The 20,671-nt window shown below is 36.0% G+C and overlaps 2 protein-coding genes across 6 annotated transcripts in view; both read right to left on the bottom strand.

The window, feature by feature from the left end:
- Positions 1-13,422, bottom strand: part of LOC146486944 (MFS-type transporter SLC18B1-like) — a 38,717-nt gene extending 25,295 nt beyond the window's left edge. Inside the window, exons 1-6 of one of the 5 annotated variants that reach the window (XM_085090906.1) lie at positions 12,837-13,422; positions 12,317-12,390; positions 11,645-11,792; positions 8,219-8,287; positions 8,021-8,111; positions 7,193-7,333 (exon numbers count right to left, since the gene is read on the bottom strand). In XM_085090906.1, coding sequence (XP_084947032.1) covers positions 7,193-7,333; positions 8,021-8,111; positions 8,219-8,287; positions 11,645-11,792; positions 12,317-12,390; positions 12,837-12,920 — 607 coding nt within the window. In that variant the 5' untranslated portion in view covers positions 12,921-13,422. The remainder of the gene's footprint in view (positions 1-7,192; positions 7,334-8,020; positions 8,112-8,218; positions 8,288-11,644; positions 11,793-12,316; positions 12,391-12,836) is intronic. The other 4 variants (XM_085090924.1, XM_085090915.1, XM_085090932.1 and 1 more) reach the window with 4 other exon arrangements.
- Positions 13,423-20,191: 6,769 nt separating this feature from the next.
- The window catches only part of LOC146486943 (MFS-type transporter SLC18B1-like), a 17,571-nt gene continuing 17,091 nt past the window's right edge, over positions 20,192-20,671 (bottom strand). The window contains exon 17 of the mRNA XM_085090896.1: positions 20,192-20,671. This exon is cut by the window's right edge and continues 800 nt beyond it. The gene's annotated coding sequence lies outside the window, so the exon portion shown is untranslated.

The raw sequence follows: 20,671 nt of genomic DNA, 5'->3' as shown, positions 1-20,671 counted from the left end.
AGCAGCCATGTACTTTCCGTATTTCAAATAAAGACTTCCAGCAATCAAATTGAGTTCTCTGTTGACAATGAAATCATTTTTCAATCCCCTCAAAAACTTTTCTTGGTCAAGAGGAAGGAAAAAACAAAGTGCTTTTGCACTTGCTTGCAAAAATGTTTCAACAATAGCTCCGCAAGTTTTTGAAGACAAAGAAGCTTCGTATCTCTTGAAATATTTTTCCACATCTTTCTTGGAAAGTCTTTTGATTTGATCTTGTGTGAGTTCAACTCCAATCATTTCCTTGCATTGGCCACTTGCTGCCAAAATGGCAAGATTTTCTCTGTGATCTGTTTCAATTGGTTGGGGTTCAGTTTCAAGAAGCGACATGACTTCTTTCAGTGATTCTTGTTCTTGGATTTCCATTTTAAATCAAATGAAAATTTTTTCAGTTCAAAGAAATTTCAAAAGGATGCCTGAGGGAGAAATCAAGATGAGAAAACTTGACTTCTTTCAACTCTTTCATATATTTTTCCTTTTCATCTTTTGTCAAATCTCCTGCGAATTCTTCGAAGACTGTTTTCATGTCTTTTGCTGATGGAGTGAAAAAAAGAATCAAAGAAGCAATGTTTTCTCTGAAAGGTTTTGCTATGCTTGACATTTGTTGAGTGAGAACCCAAACGCTGATTCCTGAATGTCTTGCAGAAAAAGCGAGTTTCACAAGTTCATTTGTCCTTTTTTTCACATCTTTTGATGAGGCGCAATCATCGAGAATGATCAATGTGTTTGTTCCTTCAAAGGCAAAAGAGATTATTTTTAGCCAGTCATTGATGTGATGGTGTTCTGGGATGATAATGAAAAAATCTTTGTCATTCTCAGCAAAATTATCCCAGGTTTTGTTGTTGACGAATGTTGGACAAAGGAGGAAAATGAAATCAAATTTTTGATTGAATTTTGTTTTGAGAAGATTCACAAGAAAAGTTGTTTTTCCTGAATTTGTTGGTCCAACAATTAAAGCATTGAATGGAATGTTTTCTGGATTCATTTTGTTATTTTATAATGTCCTTTTGCAAACGTGTGGATTCCATCTTCTCTTATGACTCTCTTGTCATTATTTGCAGAAAGAGCAATCTTGTTAACTGTTTCTGTGAAAATTTCGTGTTTGTATGATCTGATGATATTCATTGATCTCATTTGTTTTTTTCCTGAAATGAGACAATCTTTGTAATCTTGATGCGTGATTGTTTTTTTGATGACTGATTTTTTGATTCCTTTGCATTTTTTTTCTTCTTTTTTGTCTTCATACATTCTGACTGAATAAAGTTTTGACCTGAGTCCAACAAACTCTTCAATGATTTTTCCTCCAGCTTCATCTTTCATCATTCCAATGACTTTTTTGTTTATTCCAGTTGGAATGTTTGAAGGATGTATTTTTGGGAAATTTGATGTGTCAAACTTTTCTTTAACATCAGCAGAAATATCCTGAAAAAAGTCATCTGTTTCCATTTCATAACAAAGAGAATCAGTGTCTGTGAAAAGGAGTTTTGCTTTTTCTTGATATTTCGGTTTGATGTAATCATAATGAAAGTCAAAGATGAGAGTTTTTGAAATGTCAAGAATCGACATTCCACAATAAATTGGTTTGTCAAAAAGAAGTTTCACTCTTTTCATGTGAATTGCAATCAAATTTTCATCAAATATTGTGCAACTTTCAAAGTTTGGTTTTGCAGCGAATCGCAATGCTGAAAATCTGTTGTTAACCAATTTGATGTCCACCCTTTTCCTGATGTTTTCCATGGTTTTTCCGAAAACAGAATTGTTCATGAGTTTGAAAAAATCTTTTTCGAAATCATTCTTTCCGTTTGCTCTTAGTTTTGTGTTGAGTTCAATGTAAGGTTTCAACCAGGCTTCCTCTTTGAATTTGATGATTCTGTGAATCTTTTTCAGTTTGAGTCCCATTTGGAGATATTGCTTCAGATTTCTGTGATGAATCACATATTTTTCTTTTTTGTTGAGAGTTGGAATGAGTTTTTCAACATTGTTGACAATGATTCTTTCAGGAGCAAGTGGGAGATCATTGTGGAGATCGTGAAGTTCTTTTGGGTAATCAAGGTCAACTTCAAGAATGCAAGGAAAATTTCTCCAGTCATTGAATTCTTTTTCGTCAACCCATTCAAATCCACCTACAGGAAGAGGTTCACACATTGCCCAACCATAAAGATTGTTTGCATCAAGATAAGGGATAAATGTTGAAGGTTTTTCTGGGTTGAAATCTTTCATATACTTATTGTTGGCTTTTCCAAATCTGTTTGAAATCATTGAAACACCACCTCTGGTGCCTTTTTCAATCATTTGAAGCATGTCAATGTCTGTGAGGAGTTCAAGTTTCACTTCAGTTTTCTTCAAAGATGCATCCCATGCAAGTCCAGGAGAAGTGAAATACCATGCTGGATCAAGTTCATAGTTTTCAAGGCAAACGTTTCTGAATTCCTCAAAAACATCAGCAAGGAGAAGGACATCTGTTTTGAGATAAAGATCGTGATAAACTCCCATGTTTTTGCATTTGAAAGTTTTCCAAACTTTTTGAGCATGCTCAAAGTCTTGTTGTGTGATGTGTTCATCGTTGAGTTTTGAATAAAATTTTTCTTTTGGGGGAAGATTTGTTTCTTGAAATTTGTTGATGTTGTCCATGAAGTCATAAGGATAAACTCCTTTTTTTGAAAGAAGATCAAGTTTTTCTCCCAGTTCTTTTTTTTCTTCTTCAGAAAGTTTTTCTTCTTCCAGGGTTTTTCCTCTTTCTTTCAATTTTTCTCTCAAAAGACTTAGTTTTGTTTCAATCTTTTTGTCTCTTTCCAGATTCTTGACCAATGCATCAAGAGAAGATGCCATGAATTTGAAAGAATCAATGAATCTGATGTCATGTCGGATCAAATGTTCTTTTCCTTCTTTGTCAATCCAGCTTCCCACAATAATTTTTTTTGTGAATGAAATGTATTTTTCCTCGTTGTTTGGAATACATCTGATGTCTCCTTCAGTTTTTCCGAGATTCTTGACGAAAAGATGAGCGTCATAATTTTGAAGATTGTGAAAAATCACTGGAGTAAACCATGGCTTTCTGTATTTTAGATTGCATGAGTTGTGAGCTGCTCCTCGGAATTTCCCAGTGAAGTGACAGTGATCTCTGACTTTTTTTTCGTCTTCTTCAAATTCTTCTTGGCAAATCCAACATTTTGTTGATTCGTTGAAATCTTTCCAGTCATTTTGTGTCATAATCAAGGGTTTTGGTGGAATATTTTGAATCCTTGTGATATCATCTTCAATCATTTCAACAAAGATTTGAGAAATGTCTGCGTTTTCACTTTTCATTCGATATGTCACAGTTTTTGAAAGATTTTCGTTAAAAGAGCATTTGATGTGATAACAAAACCCACAAGGTTTGTGTTTTTGAAACTGGTTGGTGAAACAATTTTTTGGATTTGGTTCACATCCGCTGATTGATTCAACAAGACTCTCGAAATCAGCATAAATGACAAATGGCATTTTTTGTGAGCGAATGTGATTTTCGAATTGGATAAAAGTTCCCTCTTCTCGCATTTCGATGAATTCATTGCTTTGACAAATCTCTTTGTGAATTTCAAGTTTTTCATTTGTTCGAAAAGCATTCAAGCATCTTAAACAAATATGAATTGATCCATTGTGTTTTGTGATTTGACTTGACAACAGTTTGCTCATGTCTTTGATGAGACAATAATGCTTTTTTTCACAATCTGCAATCAAAAGAAGATTGATTTGGTGTTGCCTTTCTGGAGCTTTGAATATTTTAAGAGGATAAACAACTTCTTGAAATCCAAAAACATTGATTGAAATGTTTTGATTTGATTTTTCAAAATGTGTTATTTGTTTCACATCAATTGGAAATTTCAGTCCATTCCAATTGAGTCTTTTTGAATTTTCCCTGAGATTTTTGTCAATTCTTTCAGGATGTTTATCTGCAGGAAAAAGTGCTCTGGTGACACACCATTTGAAGCATTCATTATCATCATTTTTCATGTTGATAATTGCTTTTTTGTTTGCTAGAATTTTTGGCAGTGGGATGTATGATCTCCCTCTGAGTGGGATGTATTGTGTCATTTGAACGTCAAGTGACAGAACTCTTTCAAGAACCCAGTTTGATCCTCTGTTAGTGAAATTTTGAAATCTTTCTTTGATTGTTTCAATCATAGAGTCAATGATTTCTGATTCATTCGTCCCTTCATGATTTTCAATTGTTTGAGAATGAAAATATGGATAAGCAGTTATAATATTTCCGTTGGTCAAATCAGTTCTTGTCATATAGCAATTGAGAATGAGTCTAATTCTTGTTTGTCGATTTTCTCTCATCAATCGCAAAACATCTGGTTTGACAAATTGCATAAATTCACTTTCATCAAAATTTCCTTCTGATTCAATTCGAAATTGTCTTGCAAAACCACTCAATGCAGTTGCTGTTTCTGTGATTTTTGCTCTTATTCTATTGATTTCTTTCAATTTTGAGATTTTTTTGTCTTTCTCGATTTCTTCGGGTGTTGATATTTTGATTTTTGGAAGAGAAGGGCTTGTTGGTTTTCTCAAACCAAGCATTTCCTCAAGTTCTCTGATTTCTTGGCGATTTTTTTCTTCAACTTTTCTTCTTTGAATTTGATCTTGATTTTTTTTCACTGCCCTTGTTGGTTGGATAATTTGTGAATTTATTTCTGGAACTGGTTCATCAAAAATGGGTGAGAGGTTTCGAGCTCTTTCACGTTCTCGTTCAAGAGCTTGATTTATCGCATCAACGAGTTCTGCTTTTCTCAATCGACTGAATCTTCTCAGTCCAAGCCTTTTTGCTTCAGCTTTTAATTCTGGAACTTTCAATCTGTCCATTTTATATATTTTTTTTTTAAATTTTTTTTAAAAATTTTTTTTGAATTTTTTTTATTTTTTTAAATTTTTTTTTAAAAATATATAAAATGGAAAAAGAACAAATTGAATTAAAAATTTTAGTGAGTGGAAAAGATATTTTTGAAATTTTTTTCAATGGTTCATCATTGGATTATTTGAACCAAATTATTTCAAAAAGTGATGAAATCAAAGTTTATCCAACTCATGCAAGTCTTTTGAAAATGGCAAATAAAAAAAAAATTCAGAACAAAATGGCATACACAAACGATGAACTCAGAAAAGCTTTTGGTTTTCCTTCAAAACAAAAAAAATTGAGAAAATTTGTTTTTGAGTCACCAAATGAAAGACTTGAATTTGACACAAGAAAACAAGCATTGGAAAAACTTCAAATATCAGCAAACCGAATTGCTGATGCTGTGAAAAATGGAAAAATTGAGATTGGAAATGTTAAGTATGATTTCAAAAGAGAATAATTTCCAGAGAATTTCTGTGGAAATCAAAATTTCATTTAATTTTTTATCCCATAATTTTCCCGAGATTTTTTTCCCAATAATTTGTTGGTTCTCTTTGAATTTCTTTTTCAATTTGTTCAATCCATTTTTCCCAATATTGTTTGTCTTTTTCAGGATTGTTTTCTCTCCAGCTTTCTGCTAGTTCTTTCTCTTGTTGAATTTTTTCGTTTTCAATGTGCGCCATCCATTGAAGCCAATATTCTCTCGCTTTCTCAGGGTTGTTTTTTCTCCAACGACGTGAACATTCTCTTGCTTTTTCTCGTTGTTCTTCATTGTCTCGATAGTTATTAGTGTAATCTGTTGTTCTTTTTTTAGCTTCTGAGTGGATTATTTTTGAAGGATCTTGATCATTCTGTGAGAGAATTTCAATCTTCTCTTGTTTTCTCATCTTTGCTGCATATTTTATCTGTCGTTCTTTACAAATTTGTGTTAATTGTTTTGAGGAAAGTTGTGAGTAATCCATTTTATTTGAAAATTTTTTTGAATTTTTTTGGAATTTTTTTTTGTTTTTTTGGTTTCACCATAATTTTTACGCAAATCAAGGGAGACTTGATTTGGGACACTTTTTTTTGAAAAAGTGGTCGGATTTTTGATTTTTCTCTGATTTTTATATACTACTTAATTGCTTTCTGGTGTTAATTTTGGCTGTTGCTTGATTTTTTTTGGTTTTTATGCTGAAAGGGGGGAGAATTGAGATTGGTTGAAAAATGTCCCAGGTCTCTCCTTTCTGGGCTACTCGTCTAATCACGGCTTTCAAGAAAACACTAACACATTCCACCTATTTTGTACAATCTTTACTGGCTTCCAATAAACTAACGCATCATCTTTAAAATTGTACTCATCACATGTACATACAAGGTTTTAAACAATCTGACATCCTCGTGCATTCGCGATTTACTAATATCATACACTCCATCTCGTCAGCTAGGCTTATCACCAGAAAGCTTTTTTATTCCACCTTTTAATTTGAAAACTTACGGCGCAAGATCTTTCTCCGTGGCAGCCCCGTCACTTTAGAATGCGCTGCCATCTGATATCAGGAACAGTTCTTCAGTGCCCGTTTTTAAAAATAAGCTTAAAACTTTTCTTTTTAAAAAAGCATTTCAATAACTTTTTAGTCAAGTTTTTTGTTAAGTTATTCTTGCAAAGCGCCTTTGAACTGCAAGGATACTGGGCTATATAAATATTTTCTTATTCTTATTATTCGTATATTATTATTACATAGGTTTTAATAGCTCTTTTTTCTACTTTTAACTTGTAAATAACAATTTGCTTGGAATATTTTAATAAAGAGAAATTATTATTATTACTATTATTATTATTATTATTATTATTATTATTATTATTATTATTATTATTATTATTATTATATCATTAAACTTGACATGTCCAATTAAGCGCGATATGCGTTTCTATGAATGCATTGTTTTTTTCTATGAATGTATTGTTCTCAGCTATTTAAAGTTGATTTTAAAGCGAATTTTTACTAATTAAATCAGTTGTATTTATATCTTAGCGCTTTAATCATAAAAGGTTAAGTTTTCATTCAGGATTGACTGGATTAGTTAGCAAAGCAACGAGTTACAAGTCAATCCAGATCGTAACTAAGGTTTTAATCAAGGTAGGAAGACTTCTGCTTTAGAGTGAAATTGAAACCCTAATTGGAGCTCCATGTTTATACATGTATCTGTCTTTTTCTTCCCCTTTCGACTCGCGCTCCGCGCTAAGGCTCGTGTCTCGCACTTTGCGCTTGACTAAATAGACGTTTGTTGCACAGGTTATACCTGTCAAAGCAAATGTTGTTTCTGGTGAAATTGCCTCTTTCGCAAACGTTTTAAAATAGGAGTAGTATGAGTCACCTATCACGGCAATTCCTGGAATCTTGCACATTTGAAGTAGCGAGCCCTTCTTTTCTCTGGGTACTTCTAAAAAAGAAAATCAATGCATGGCTTAGTAACGACACACCTCCGATTTCTCAAAAGAGTCATAATGGCGACCAGTCTCAGTGCATCCTATTTCAGATAAGGAGTTTGATGGTTAAGACAAGCCAGGCTATATTAGGCAGCAGAAATGACTGGGGCTTAACCCAAGTGATTTCTCCGGTGGGTGGGACGCTCATCCACTGAGAGGTTTAAGTTTCACTTTGGCAAAATTTCTGCTGGGTTTTCAGAGACAGTTTATTGAAACACATAGTTTATAGTTAAAGTCTAAACTTCGGCAGAGAGAGAGACTGTTGAACAAGTTTCTCGTCGAATCCATAAAGAAAACAAAGGTAAGGCGTCTCACAACAGTTTCCAACACTTCCCGTCGTTTATACTCTAGCCATGACTTGTTCGCCAATGATTAGGCATTTTTTTATACTATTGTCGTTGTGTGAACTATCCTCGCCCTTTCTAGAGCCTGCCAAGCAGGCTAGGTAGCTTTTTGTGACACTGTGGAAAGAGAAGTCTTTATTACAGAAATTAAAGATGATAAAATAAACGAGACACAGGCAAGCTGGCAAAATTGAGCATTCTGTTATTACAATAATAGGGCAGCTGATTCAGAATTAATTTATTACCTAAAAAAAATTGTACAGAGATTTATTAGTTTTTACGTGAGTATAAACTTACTTTCATCGCTTGGTAACATGACCCACACCACAGGTAAAATTAATAAAAGCAGACCTCCCATCACAATAAATGGAAGTTTAAATCCTCCGGCCTGAAAAGAAACATGAACAACTGTGGGCGACACATAAACATGATGATGGAGGGCGAAAACTACTATGTGCATCACCAAAAAATAAACAGCATAATACTGTTACTCACTGAATAGAGCACTCCTCCTAAAGGAGGTCCCACCATGAACCCAAGACCAAAGAACGTCTTCTTGGTTCCCTGACGATGCATGACAAAAGATATATTATTTTCTTAACACGGTTAAACTACACGTACAAATAACCTAATTCGCGACTGGAACTGGGCGAAGTAACATGGCAGACGTGCATCGTGTGAGGTCCGAATAAATATCCCTTCGACGGCCGAAATGTTTAATTTTTAAAGGAAAGAAAATGGCAGAAGACAAAAAGAAACGATTTTCCGAAGAATTGACCAAAGAAAGACCACGCCGCAAACGTACAAGGGAAAGCAGTTCTCAGACTGATGAGGAAGATGATTTGTTGTCAGGTCAATCTGTGTTGAAACTCGATGAATATTTCCTAAAGAAATTCCACTTGTCCTGTGCGGCGATAAATTTAGGTGCAACGACCCATTTTGTGGTATCTTTGTACTTATTTTACGAGATGAAAAATATAAATGTATAAAATAGTGTCCCTGAACGTCAGAGAGTTAGACAGTTCACGGGAAAAAAGGCAGGTACGATGGGGCTGCCCACTCTCAGGTTTGCTCTTCGTTATCGGCATCGAACTACTTAACCAAAGTATAAGACGCTGGAATAAAATACTTGGGATCATCATACAGCCGCAAAAAGAAGAGATAAAGCCTGCCCAATATGCTGACGAAACTACAGTTTTCCTTGCTGATACTCAGTCTGTTTCTGATCTTTTCGATTTGCTTTCTGTTTTCGAAAAATGTTCTGGCTTTAAAATAAATCACGGAAAATCGGAGTTGTCTCGGCACTATGCAGCAAAGAAAGAATAGTTTTCTCAAACTTCAATTTAGAGATGAGCCGATTTACGCTCTAGGTGTGCGCTTTTCGTACGATCAGGAAACGGCCAATAATTTTTCTTTTAGAAAGCTAACAACGTTAAAAAAGCGCACTCTCAATATGTGGTCCCTAAGGGACGGCAGGATCAATATTGTGAAGACATTAGCATTTTCGAAGCTGGTGTTTATCTGTAGTGTTATGGAGTCACGTAAACACTTTACCCAGGAGGTTAACAAGGTTACTTCAGAATTTGTCTGGAATCACAAGCCGCCCAAGGTTAAGAAAACAACCATTTTAAAGCCAGAGAGACAAGAAACAGGAGGTTTAGACATAAACGATTTCGTCATTTTCGACAAACCATTAAAGCTAAACTGGGTTAAGCGTCTGTGCTTAAGTGATCATTTAGATACGCCTTGGAGGTGTATCCCAAAATTTTATTTAAAAAAATATAGGAGGGTTGGAGCTGTTCAATTGCAATTATGACTGTAAGCGGCTTAAACTTGACGGGAATCTTCCCGGTTTTTATAAGCAAATTATTTTGTATTGGCATGATATTTCATCGAAGACGCCGTTAAATAAGCCAGATATCCTCTAGCAAACCATCTGGAACAATAGGTAAATCACGTTTAACAAAAGTTCACTATTCTACCTTACGTAATTGCTTCCAAGCCGGTATAAAACTTATCTCAGACATCTTCGACAGACAGGAAAACCGTTTCTTATCTTATAATTTTTTTTGTAACAAATTCGGGGTGAAGTTTAATTTCTCACAGTACTATAGTCTACTTTCCTGTATCCCAAGTGACTGGAAGATTCTGATAAAGAATGACTCTGCACACTCCTTTCCATACCACCCGTGGCAACTAGTGTGCTGACATGTAAGCAACTATATGATAAACTACTAGCTCGTGAACTTCTGTCTCCTCCAACTTGCGAGACGAAACTGACTTTATACGGCACTGAACCCAAAGATTTAAGTCAGGTATACCTTTGCCGTTCAAGGTCACGAAGGAAGTTAAATTATCGATGTTTCAGTATAAAATAATCCATCACATTTTACCTACAAAGACACTATTGTATAGAATGAAAAAGGTGACCTCTCCATACTGCCCCTTCTGTCCAGCAGATTCCCAAACCTCTGGCGCTTATTCGTAGACTACGCTTCCTAGCAAACTCATTTTGATTAGAATTTCAAGTTTGTTATTCTAATTATAGCAACGCTAAAATCGTGCTATGGAAGCTTGATATCATGTTTGGAAGCCTTCAATCCGCATCCTGTTTAGCCCTCAACCACCTGGTTATTTTAGGAAAATAATTTCTAAACGTCAGTGCTTTAAACAATAGTAGATACCATATTTCTGACTTCCTCTCTCTTATAAGCGATAAGATTGGCCGAGAGAAATACATCGCTGCGACGTCAAATCAAGAAGATAAGCTTGTGAAAAGTGGAATTCTTTTCTTTTTTTTACCACGCTTACTTGTTGTAGTCCTACTTAGTTTGTGGCGTGTTGAGTGTACAATAATGTATGAATCACAGTTGTAACCTATTGCGTTAAGAATACAAATAAATGTGGATTTATGAAAAAATAACCTAATTTGCAAGGGCTACAAGCAATCCACACCCAAAGTCGCTTGGGGCAAGGGGTGGAAGAAAGGTAAGGGGTGGTGCAAAGAGATGGGAGAAAGGTGGAGATTGGGGTGGTGGGAAAGGGTCAGACGAGTGACCGTGTGAAAAATAGCAGGTGAGGATGAGGGGTAAAAGGTCAAGGATTTGGGTGAAGGGTGAGAGCTGAAGGGTAAAAGCTGAAGGGTGAGAGGTGAGGGGTGAGAGCTGAAGGGTTAGGGTGAAGGGGTGAGAGGTGAAGGGTTAAGGTGAAGGATGAGGGGTAAGGGTAGGAGCTGAAGGGTTAGGCTGGAAGGTGAAGGGCGAGGGGAAAGGAGTCTGTACCTTCAATATAGACAGAGAAAAATGATCTTCTTCAAAGAATACATGTATTGTAGAAATTCAAATAACAGCCCAAGGGCTTAAAATATTTCAAGAGACTTTTTGTTTTCAGGTAAAGCTTAGTCTAATATTTTTGTTTATTACTGGAGGGAACTAAGGCTTGAATTTTGCATCTGAAATATTTCACATCCAAACAAGAATGAGCCCTGCATGTTTATCACCCGACAAAAGACAATTCAAATGGCAACAAGCCTTATTGTAATACTGAGTGAACACAGCATACTTTCACTAACGATGTAACGATATTAATGCAATTGCTTTCTAGTACAGCTTTGTCCCTCATTTGTTAATTGACAGCATTCCCTTCAGTACGTTAAATTTGCAACTGTAATAATTTAACTTTGTTGTGTTTACCAGTCCAAAAGATGCTGTCAGGAACAATGCCTATAAAGGCTAATCCAGAATATATACTGGCTCACATTGGCTTGTATTCAGGGGGACTTTATTTATTATCATGATTAGAAGGATGCTTGCATCTGAGGTTTACATGTATTATTTGGGAGTGGGGGTTATTTTCAGGAAAAGGCTTTCAAATTCACAAGTTTAAACAGAGTTACAATTATTTTCACTAATAAATCCTTACCGTTACGATACCAATGCTGGTACCAAATTCACCAGCCACAATTGCAAACGAGGCTGTGTCTGCTGCAGCACCACCAAAAGCCATAACGACACGAAGAAGTAAACAGAACACCACAAAGACTACACCCTTGGGAAGCATTGACACAAATCTGAAAAGGAAGTTAATAAACTACAAGTATATAGGTCAGCGGTGAGTTCACCAAGATGGCCGCAATTTTATGAGCTCCGCTCGTAAGGCAACAAAAGTAAGGAAACAAACAGAACTAAGGGGGCAACTCATATAACGTTAATGGGATAATGGGGATTTTTATACGTGCATTTAAGGTCAGTTTAAATCATTCTAAAGAAACCATGCTTAGAGTTGCCCTGGTACCTTTCCGAGCGCTACATCATCCGAAAGAATTCATACCTCTTATTAACGTGTGAAATTAATGCAATGCCAGACAAAAGAATAGAAAATCTGCTTCCTTATAGAATTTCTTAGAATAAGTCCTGACAGACCTACGTCAGGGAGATTACATGCATGTAAATTCACTAAACCATGAAAAATTTTGCGAGACTTTCAAGTGCTGAAGTCACCATATCACTGAATTGACTTGCATAAGTCCTACACTAACATTATTATAATAAATTATTAATACATGTATGTCTCTCAAGAAATCTCTGAATTTACCCAAACAATATTTGTGATCCAGCAGATAGAAACAGTCCCGCTGTCAGAGTGAATCTTGGGCCAACTTTTGGAAGCTAAAATATGGCATGAAAGAAAACATCATTCAAAATACAATTTTTTTTTGTCTCAACTAATTAGCTTCGTGTTTAAAGAGACCTGGATCTCATTCACTAAATTCCATAACCTTATCAAGTACCTGTAGGCTGGAAAAAAGTAACTTCATTTTAATGCAGTATGCAATTTCTACTTGTGATGAATTAATTTATTTTCGAGTGGTCTACAATAATTATGATTTACAATGTGTTTGAAACAAGTCAATTACGAATAAAACCCTGCAGATTGTTGCAATTTGTAGTTTTAATTTGCCTGACATAGATCTGATCACTTTACCCCTGCAACAAGATAAGAATAATTCTATAGTGCTTATATCCATTTATAAGGGATGTGCCATGGCCTAGTGTTTTAAGGGCGCCAGACTTGTAATCTGGTGGTCCTAATCGTTCAAGTCCCGCGTACTCACTAAAACTCCTATCAGTGGTGCAACAACAAAAACCACCAGTGGATAGATTCCAAAGATCAAACCAATCATGGTACCAGATCTCATCTCTTGAGCCTGTAATACAAAGAATCATGTGATTAAATCAATGTATATTTCTTGATTTAATGATTAAGTGAAAAACTGATGTAACATAATATGGAGAATATGTAACCAATCCCTAGAGACTTAAATGATAATGGTGTGGCAGCCATGTTGGCATGGTACAACAAAAAAGAAGTTAATACGAAACTTTTTGACAGTACACCAACATAGCGGCGATGATACGTCGTGTAGGTACACTCCATATCCCTGTCACTTTACATCTGAGTCCACCTCCCCTCACCTCCCTTGAATTTCTAATTTCTATCTCACCATGTAGCCCTCGCAGATGCTCAATTGGCACAATTGGCACATAATCTCTCCCAGAGAGGAGAGGTTGCATGATGAGCCAAAAGAGCGTCTGCGAGGGAGGCTATCACCATGTGCCAGAAAAATACCAAAATACAAAAGATGAAATGCTGATCTACATGAAATAAAAAATCTGAAATTCGACAACAATCCAACATCAGCAGCTCGTATACAAGAATTGGAATTGATGCTAATTAGCAAACATGGAGGTACACTGCAAGGTCCGATAAATATGAATGAACATGAAATAGCTAATCCATCTTTGGATTATGTAGCTGTACCTATAAAATACGTTGATACACAAAGAGACACAAGAGTAGCAAAAAGTGGTGATACAATGACTGGTGTATTGAATATGAATGGAGGTTTGAATTACCCACAAACTAATGAAAATGATGCAGCTATTAGTGTCTTTTTACACATTTGCACACTAGTCACGGCATAGTACAAAAAATATGTGAAGGAGTCATGTGGCCGTTGACAAAAGCGAACAACAGACTTGTCATTTTTCTAACTTAATAAAATAGGTTCTTCGGCCAATATAGAAGGCTCGAAAAGTGAAAAATACTAGGCTTGCAAATGCGATCATTTGTATTTTTTCATCAAATATTTACAATATCTACCAATACTGGCCTTTCCAGAGAGTTTGCCTAAGAGATCTCACCGCATTTTGATCAAGAAGGAAAATCCTCTCAGAAAAGTTCTCGGGAGAGCACTATCCAGAGGTCTGAGGTACATTTTACAACCAGCAAGAGTCTCGTTTGACCTGTCACCTTTATAAAATAATACATAAGAATGGCATTTTGGCGGAAGACAACTTTATTGCATTCAATGCGGAAAAAGAATACTGCAGTTATGTGGTTCAGTGCTTGGATTATGGAGATTCATTGACTGCCAGGGAGACTGCGAAAGAATTGTCAATTGAGGTATAAAAAATGGAAGAGGAACTTGTTCAGCGAGATGCTAGAACTTCAATCACAAGATCTGGAAGAAAGTCAAGGCGCCCAAGGGAAGCATTTCTATCATAAGCGCTTTGCTACTTTCCAAGAACATACCATCAATAAACGTTAAAATCATTCTTGAAATGCTATTTGCACGCAATTTCTACTTCAAAGAACGAAAAGCCCATGAAAAATGTTTTTAGTGATCTAGTACACGCGATGACGTCATCAGTAGTGACTGAAATTATAGGGATACAAACCACATGAATTAACGGGATACGGAATATTTAGGCCAAAACGGTAATGGAATGCGAGCCTCATACTGATGGAAAGAAAGAGAGTTTTCAATTTCAATCATATTTCCAATAGATTGACAAAAGAAGAGAGAAATGGATTAGCCAATTATTATCGAGCATATCACAGGAAGCAATGGTGCGTACAAACACGCTTTCAAAAAACACAAGAGGTGGAAATGAATTGGTGATGGTTCAAGGGTAGTGTTTGCAACTGGTGGAATGACATCAGCGATTGCTGCATCTGGTGTTTCATTGGTTGCTATATCAACAGAATCTCTGTTAATTCAAGGATATATGAAACATAAAAAAACTTATAGAGAAAAATACCGTATACGAATACCAGTACGCTTATCAGACTTACGGGCATCCGACTATTGAATGAAATTTTCTCTTGATGAAATAAAAGACATAATGCGTTCCGGTGACCCTGGAACAGGCTCAGTACAATAAAGACGATCTTTACTACAAAATGAAATTGACAGATGAATTAATTCTAGACAATACCCTTAATAGTTGATAAATACAGCAAAATATATGATACAAAATATTTTAAGGAATAGGAATAGTTTTAAATTGATTATCATTAATTAAATTTTTAATTCGAACACCTTTATGTTGCATGAACACTTTCCAATAGTCTCCATATTCTTTTAATATTTTCTTAGATTTTGGCAATTTAATTTTGTTTTTTATTTTCATCATGTCTAAGATTTTTAAGATTAAAACTTTCATGCTTATAATTCTCTTTCATCCTTCAATATTGTCATACGAATCAATGACTTTGAATATTTTTATTATTTTTTCCACATTTTTTTGTTTGAAATTTTTGTTTAGCTGATTCTTGTACAATATCGATAATGCTGTTTTTCATATGATATTTTCCGTGATAAACAATTTTCTTCTTTCTCTTATGCATATCTTCGTAAAAATCAATATATTCTGACGCTATTGGAGCTTTATGAACAACACCACATGATTTACAAACGTTTAATTTGTCGAATATAACATTAATTTTTTTACAACAAATTAATTCTTGTTTAGACAATGGTTTTAAGATATGTTTTTCGCAGAAGGAGCAAAAAACTTCAGATTTAGATAGCTCTTCATGAATTACTTTGCCACACATACTATTAATAATAGTCTAACCTTTTAAAAATAGTTTATACTTTGTCTCAAATTAACGACGAAAATCTTTGACGCAAATTAACGACACAAAACTGAAACTCAAACACAGCAAACTCGCGTATAAAATATACATTTGCGTCGACCTCATGCGTCAATTTTGATTGGTTAATGAAGGAAAGGTCATCAAATGTTTGTACAAAAGTTTATACAAAGTTTGTAATTAAAAAAGAAAAGAGCTGATTGGTTAACAAAATCAGGTGACTGTCATATGAACGCATTAGACTCATTAAAATTCTAATCATGTTTGGTTGTCATTGTGTATTTTGACTGTCCAACGCGTTAGACTCATTAAAATTCGAATCCCGTTCAATTCATGAATAGAGATCATATCGTCTGGGAATAGGGAAAACCCCTATCAGCATGATCTGTTTTTCTGAGAATGATTTCACGCAACAGCGATTTGCTTGAAAAGTCGACTTGAATTTTCGCATATTTTTTTTGGAAAATTGTTTTGCTTGAAAAGTCGACTTTGATTTTTTCACAAATTTTTCAAAAACATTTTTGCTCGAAAAGTCGACTTGATTGTTCTTATATTTTTTGAAAAATGGTGAAGAAAAATATCAAGGGCGTGGCTCCCTTTAAGCCAGTAAGCCCGGGCTTACAAACTTTTCTTTGTATATTTATTATGCAAACAAATATTTTTTTTATTTCGTAGAACTACTTTTTGGGTGATTTTGTTAAGAAAACGTAGAAGGAAACTAAATTTCAAAAAACAGAAAGCATTATGTGAAGTACATATGTTAAGCACTGTACAAACCATCCCGTTTGCGTTTGACTCAGCATGTATTCAGCAAAGCGACTGTTGGCCTTTCAGGAATCTCTCGATTAGAATGCCCAGTCAGAGAAGAAATGGATAGACGTGCAAAGCTACGAACTTTGTGCGTGACCAAAAGGCCGAGTAGCGTTCACAGTAGTAGTTAGGCGCTCGAGATCTTGTCTCAGGATGGCGATGGAAAGGCAAGGGGCTACTTATGCTCTGTCAAGCAGTTTGATTTTATTATTGCCCTATGTGCAACAGAGCATGCCCTGCGCTTATACCGCCAAGTCCTATAATACTGAAAGCATTATGCTGAAAGCTCTGTTAAGTGACTAGCTTCTGTTGTTTCAGCTTTTGGTCGCCTACGAGAGTGTATTCTTGTAAGCGACCAGCCGCTTGTTACGACCACTTTTTCCAATTCCCGAGGTGGTCGCTTACAAGAGCTTCAACTGTATACAACTTAGACTCTAAAAGTCTTCAATTAAGATCTCCTGTGTTAAAATAAGATGATTTCCGTCTCAATTTAATGCGGTGATGGTGTTGCAAAAGACGGAAAACGTAAGGAACTCTTAGTTTAAGATCAGGTTTGAGATTTTAGTTTTACGGAGCACCTAATATATACCCTCATTGATATTTCAAAACACAGCTTCCACTCCACGTGCTCTCGCAAATAAAAACGACCTAACATATCGAGGGAAGAGCACACAAAAAAAAGGAAGGTAAAAAATTAAGTATGAATACATCAAGTACTTAAAACTTGAGCAGTCCATGTACAGACGTGAGCGTCAAGTACTGAATGCATGTGTGAGCATTGGAGCGTAATCTGTGAACTGTTTTTAAGCTTAATATTTTATGTAATTAACGGTCTTTGCAGAAACCATTCAACAACATATCGCAACAACTGCAGTTACATAACTAGGCAACTTCAAAAAGGACATGCTTACCTTGCCTGGAAAAAAGGGAGAGAGAATCGCCAATTTGGCCGTTGCTGCGAAGTAAACAATGCACAGAGAGACGAGAGTAAGTTTTCTCCTGGTCGTGCTCAAGATTCCTTCCTGTTCTCCACCGGTTTGATCCGAACTTGCTGCATCGTCGGGGAAATCATACGAGGTATGTGAAGGTACACTGGATTGCTCGCTAGATGTAACACTCGGTCTACGAGTACCAGTCGCCATTGACCTTATTTCAAAATGGCTCCCATTATAACATTCTTTTGTTCAGATTCAAATGAGCCCTTCTTGCCTTAAGTTCAAACATCAAAACAATATTTTTACCTTAAACGAGGCAAGAAGGGCTAATTTGAATACAAAATGGAATTAGGTTTATATGTCACGCATGGCTTGTGAAAAAGTACGTCCGCAAAGCGTACAAATATCTGCTGCAAAGTACTATGTTTGTGTACTCGTGAAGATTGACCGTTGAAATTTAAATTCTCCTTAAGGCCTTGCTAGCAGCAGGCTACTGATAAGTTTTAAGAAAAAGACGACACTTTTAAGTTTAGAAAACGTGTTTCTTTAACTGTCAAAACATGTTTTGCAAACTTAAAAGTGTTGTCTTTTTCTTAAAATTCTTCTCAGTGTTTACCCACATGCACTATTCCTTATTGTTGTACATGGAAGAATTTCTTTAAACATCCAGGCATTTTTGGTAGAGGATTGATCATTGGTAGCCTTATCCTTTTCATCAGCCTTCTTCTTTTTCTGGTACTCTCTCATTTAAGCTGCAAGTTTCCACTTTGCACTATTAGTGTTTGATATTTTTTCAAAAAAGCACTTGACTGCTACCCTAACGTAAATTTGTACTGTGGCTGAGCTGTAATTGAGGCTCTGTTGGCACAATGTATTTCGTTTACATGCCGTAAATATAATTTTCGGGATGGCTGTTGTGATATATGAGCTGGCTCTGTCAAAGTTATCTTAGCAAAATTTCCTTCAGATCCTACAATGTGACTTTGCAAGTACTTGTCAATAAGTGCATAACATGTACACCATGAGCCTTGCAATGACATATTAGGGTACGTTCGTTTGAGGCTATTCGGGAAAAGGAATTCACACAATGATTACTAGAAATTCTTCATAAGAGTTTTTTGGAGCCAGTATTGGAGTACAAAAGCTTAAATTATCATGTGTCAGCGAACGTTTGCAGAAATGTCTTCCCAAATTTACCTAAACAGAGAAATTTGACGGCTATTCGGATCCACCCACTTTTATACAGGAACATGGTCAATCGAACGCAACCTTAGTTAAATAGTCATTCCAGGAATTCTCTGTATTGCTTTCAATACTGAAACGATTCAGGTTTCTCTCTGAGGTATTCGATACCGGCTCGGTCGTCTAATATTAAAGTGATAATTTGGATCACCATACAACTATTGAGAAACAGCTTTGACGAAAACGTCTTCGCCACCACCAACATCCAGGGCAGTCAATCTTATTTGGCGTAATCGACAGAGTACTGGCCACAGGAATAGCAGCACCTACACGCGCGTAAAACGCGTGCAATATGGAGGATTTACGCGCAAAATACGCGCGTTACGTGCGTGTAATAATTTACACGAACTATTACACGCACTTGAATTACACGCAGTCTGCGTGTGATTTGACGAAAGATAAATTGCGCGGTTTGCGTGTATTCTGCACTAAAAAAATAAGAAATGTACACGAATGTGACAAAAGGCTCGAGTAACGTAGAAAGGAATGTAAGAATCCCCGAGTCCGTATTTCAATTTTTGACAGTTTCGGCCTCGTTTGTATTTATTATAATAAGCTTGTTTTACGAGACGGACTTTGTTTGTAACAAAATCTTTCTCAAGACAAGTGACAGAGGGCAAGTCTTGTCATATTTAAACTGCGAGCAGTTTCTCTTTTGCTCGAGAATCCACTGGGAAGAACGAAAGATATTCAAAGCGTGAGTCGCGCACGCAAGCGGCAAAGCCGCGAGTAGCGCGGGCACCGAAAGGCGAGCGAAAAGAGAGACTATAAACAGCGATTGTGAAGCCCGGCACTCTGGTGACGGAATAATTCTGTTGGTCGATGATGACGCCCAGCTGTCAGCAACCTTTATTAGTGATCATGACATTCGAGTTGAATTTGAGCCGTATAGTACTTGCTATTCTTGAAATAAAAAAGATGTTTTCGCCGTTTTGCTGATAGGTTTCGGCAAAAGCCTAATTACGCGGGATGCCCTGGCGCAGACCGCGTCCAAGTTTCGGTCGAGTATCTTCTTCTTCGTCGTCGTCGTATTTTTTTTTTTCTTCATCGTAGTCACAAATTGCAATGAATTAATCAATTAAACCTGGATTTAACCCTGTTCTCTCCTAGAAGGGATATTTTTGTCGTCTATTGTTCTCATTGTGTTCAACAAAAACGGCAAAAGAAAAGTTTTTTCTGACACGTTCACGTGCACGCGAACAGCAATCATGAGAATTTCCGGTATCTGTCAGATTGCTGTTATCTCACGGTATCATTAACAGCTTATAAAATCGATGGATAACTAACTACTAAAAAGTCATGATTTTGTGTAATCAACGATCTCGAACCTCAACAGGTAATCAGTCATTTAACGTTAATGCTTACATCGACCGAAGCATCCCGCGTAAACACTCCAAAAGGCGTCTTGTTCGAAAAAGGACGACTCTGTTAAAGAACTGTAGTGAAGATGCAGCAAAAGCAAATGTATTATATGAGAAGGTATCACGTGATCAGGGAGTAACACAACTGACTATGCTTGCAACTCAAAATATTGAAATAATAATAGATAATAATAAACTTTATTAAATTGTCCATGCGTTTTCACTGATTGAAATGAATACGCTACCGCTCCCTATTCGGTGTTTACAACAACAGACCACTTTGCTGTAAAATATAAATAACATTATTTCACAAATGTTTATCTTCTGTTTCGTATATTATTTATCACTTTCCCAGAAAGGTTTTAGAAAGATTTTAGAAATTTATAGTTTTAAAATATCTGTAAGCAATGATGTCGCTTACTACAACTTTCATCGAAAGGACGTTAAATTCAACACAAAAAAATTTACAACTGTTCATTTACATTTGAACCTGCAATACGGCTCTGTTTAGCCAAACTACTCATATAAGAGGGAATAAGAGCGCTGTTATCGCGGGTTATAATTAACCCTCAATTCGTATTACCCACAGAGCTCCGTATGTACATTGACCATTTACGATCACGTGATTTTCCCTGGAAAACTATTTCTCTGTACGTCTA

Source organism: Pavona decussata, unplaced genomic scaffold, assembly GCF_977016875.1.
Source record: "Pavona decussata unplaced genomic scaffold, jaPavDecu1.1 SCAFFOLD_19, whole genome shotgun sequence".
NCBI classification, from domain to species: domain Eukaryota; kingdom Metazoa; phylum Cnidaria; class Anthozoa; order Scleractinia; family Agariciidae; genus Pavona; species Pavona decussata.
The sequence above is the reverse complement of the archived record's forward strand: the minus strand, read 5'-3'. Positions and strand labels throughout refer to the sequence as shown.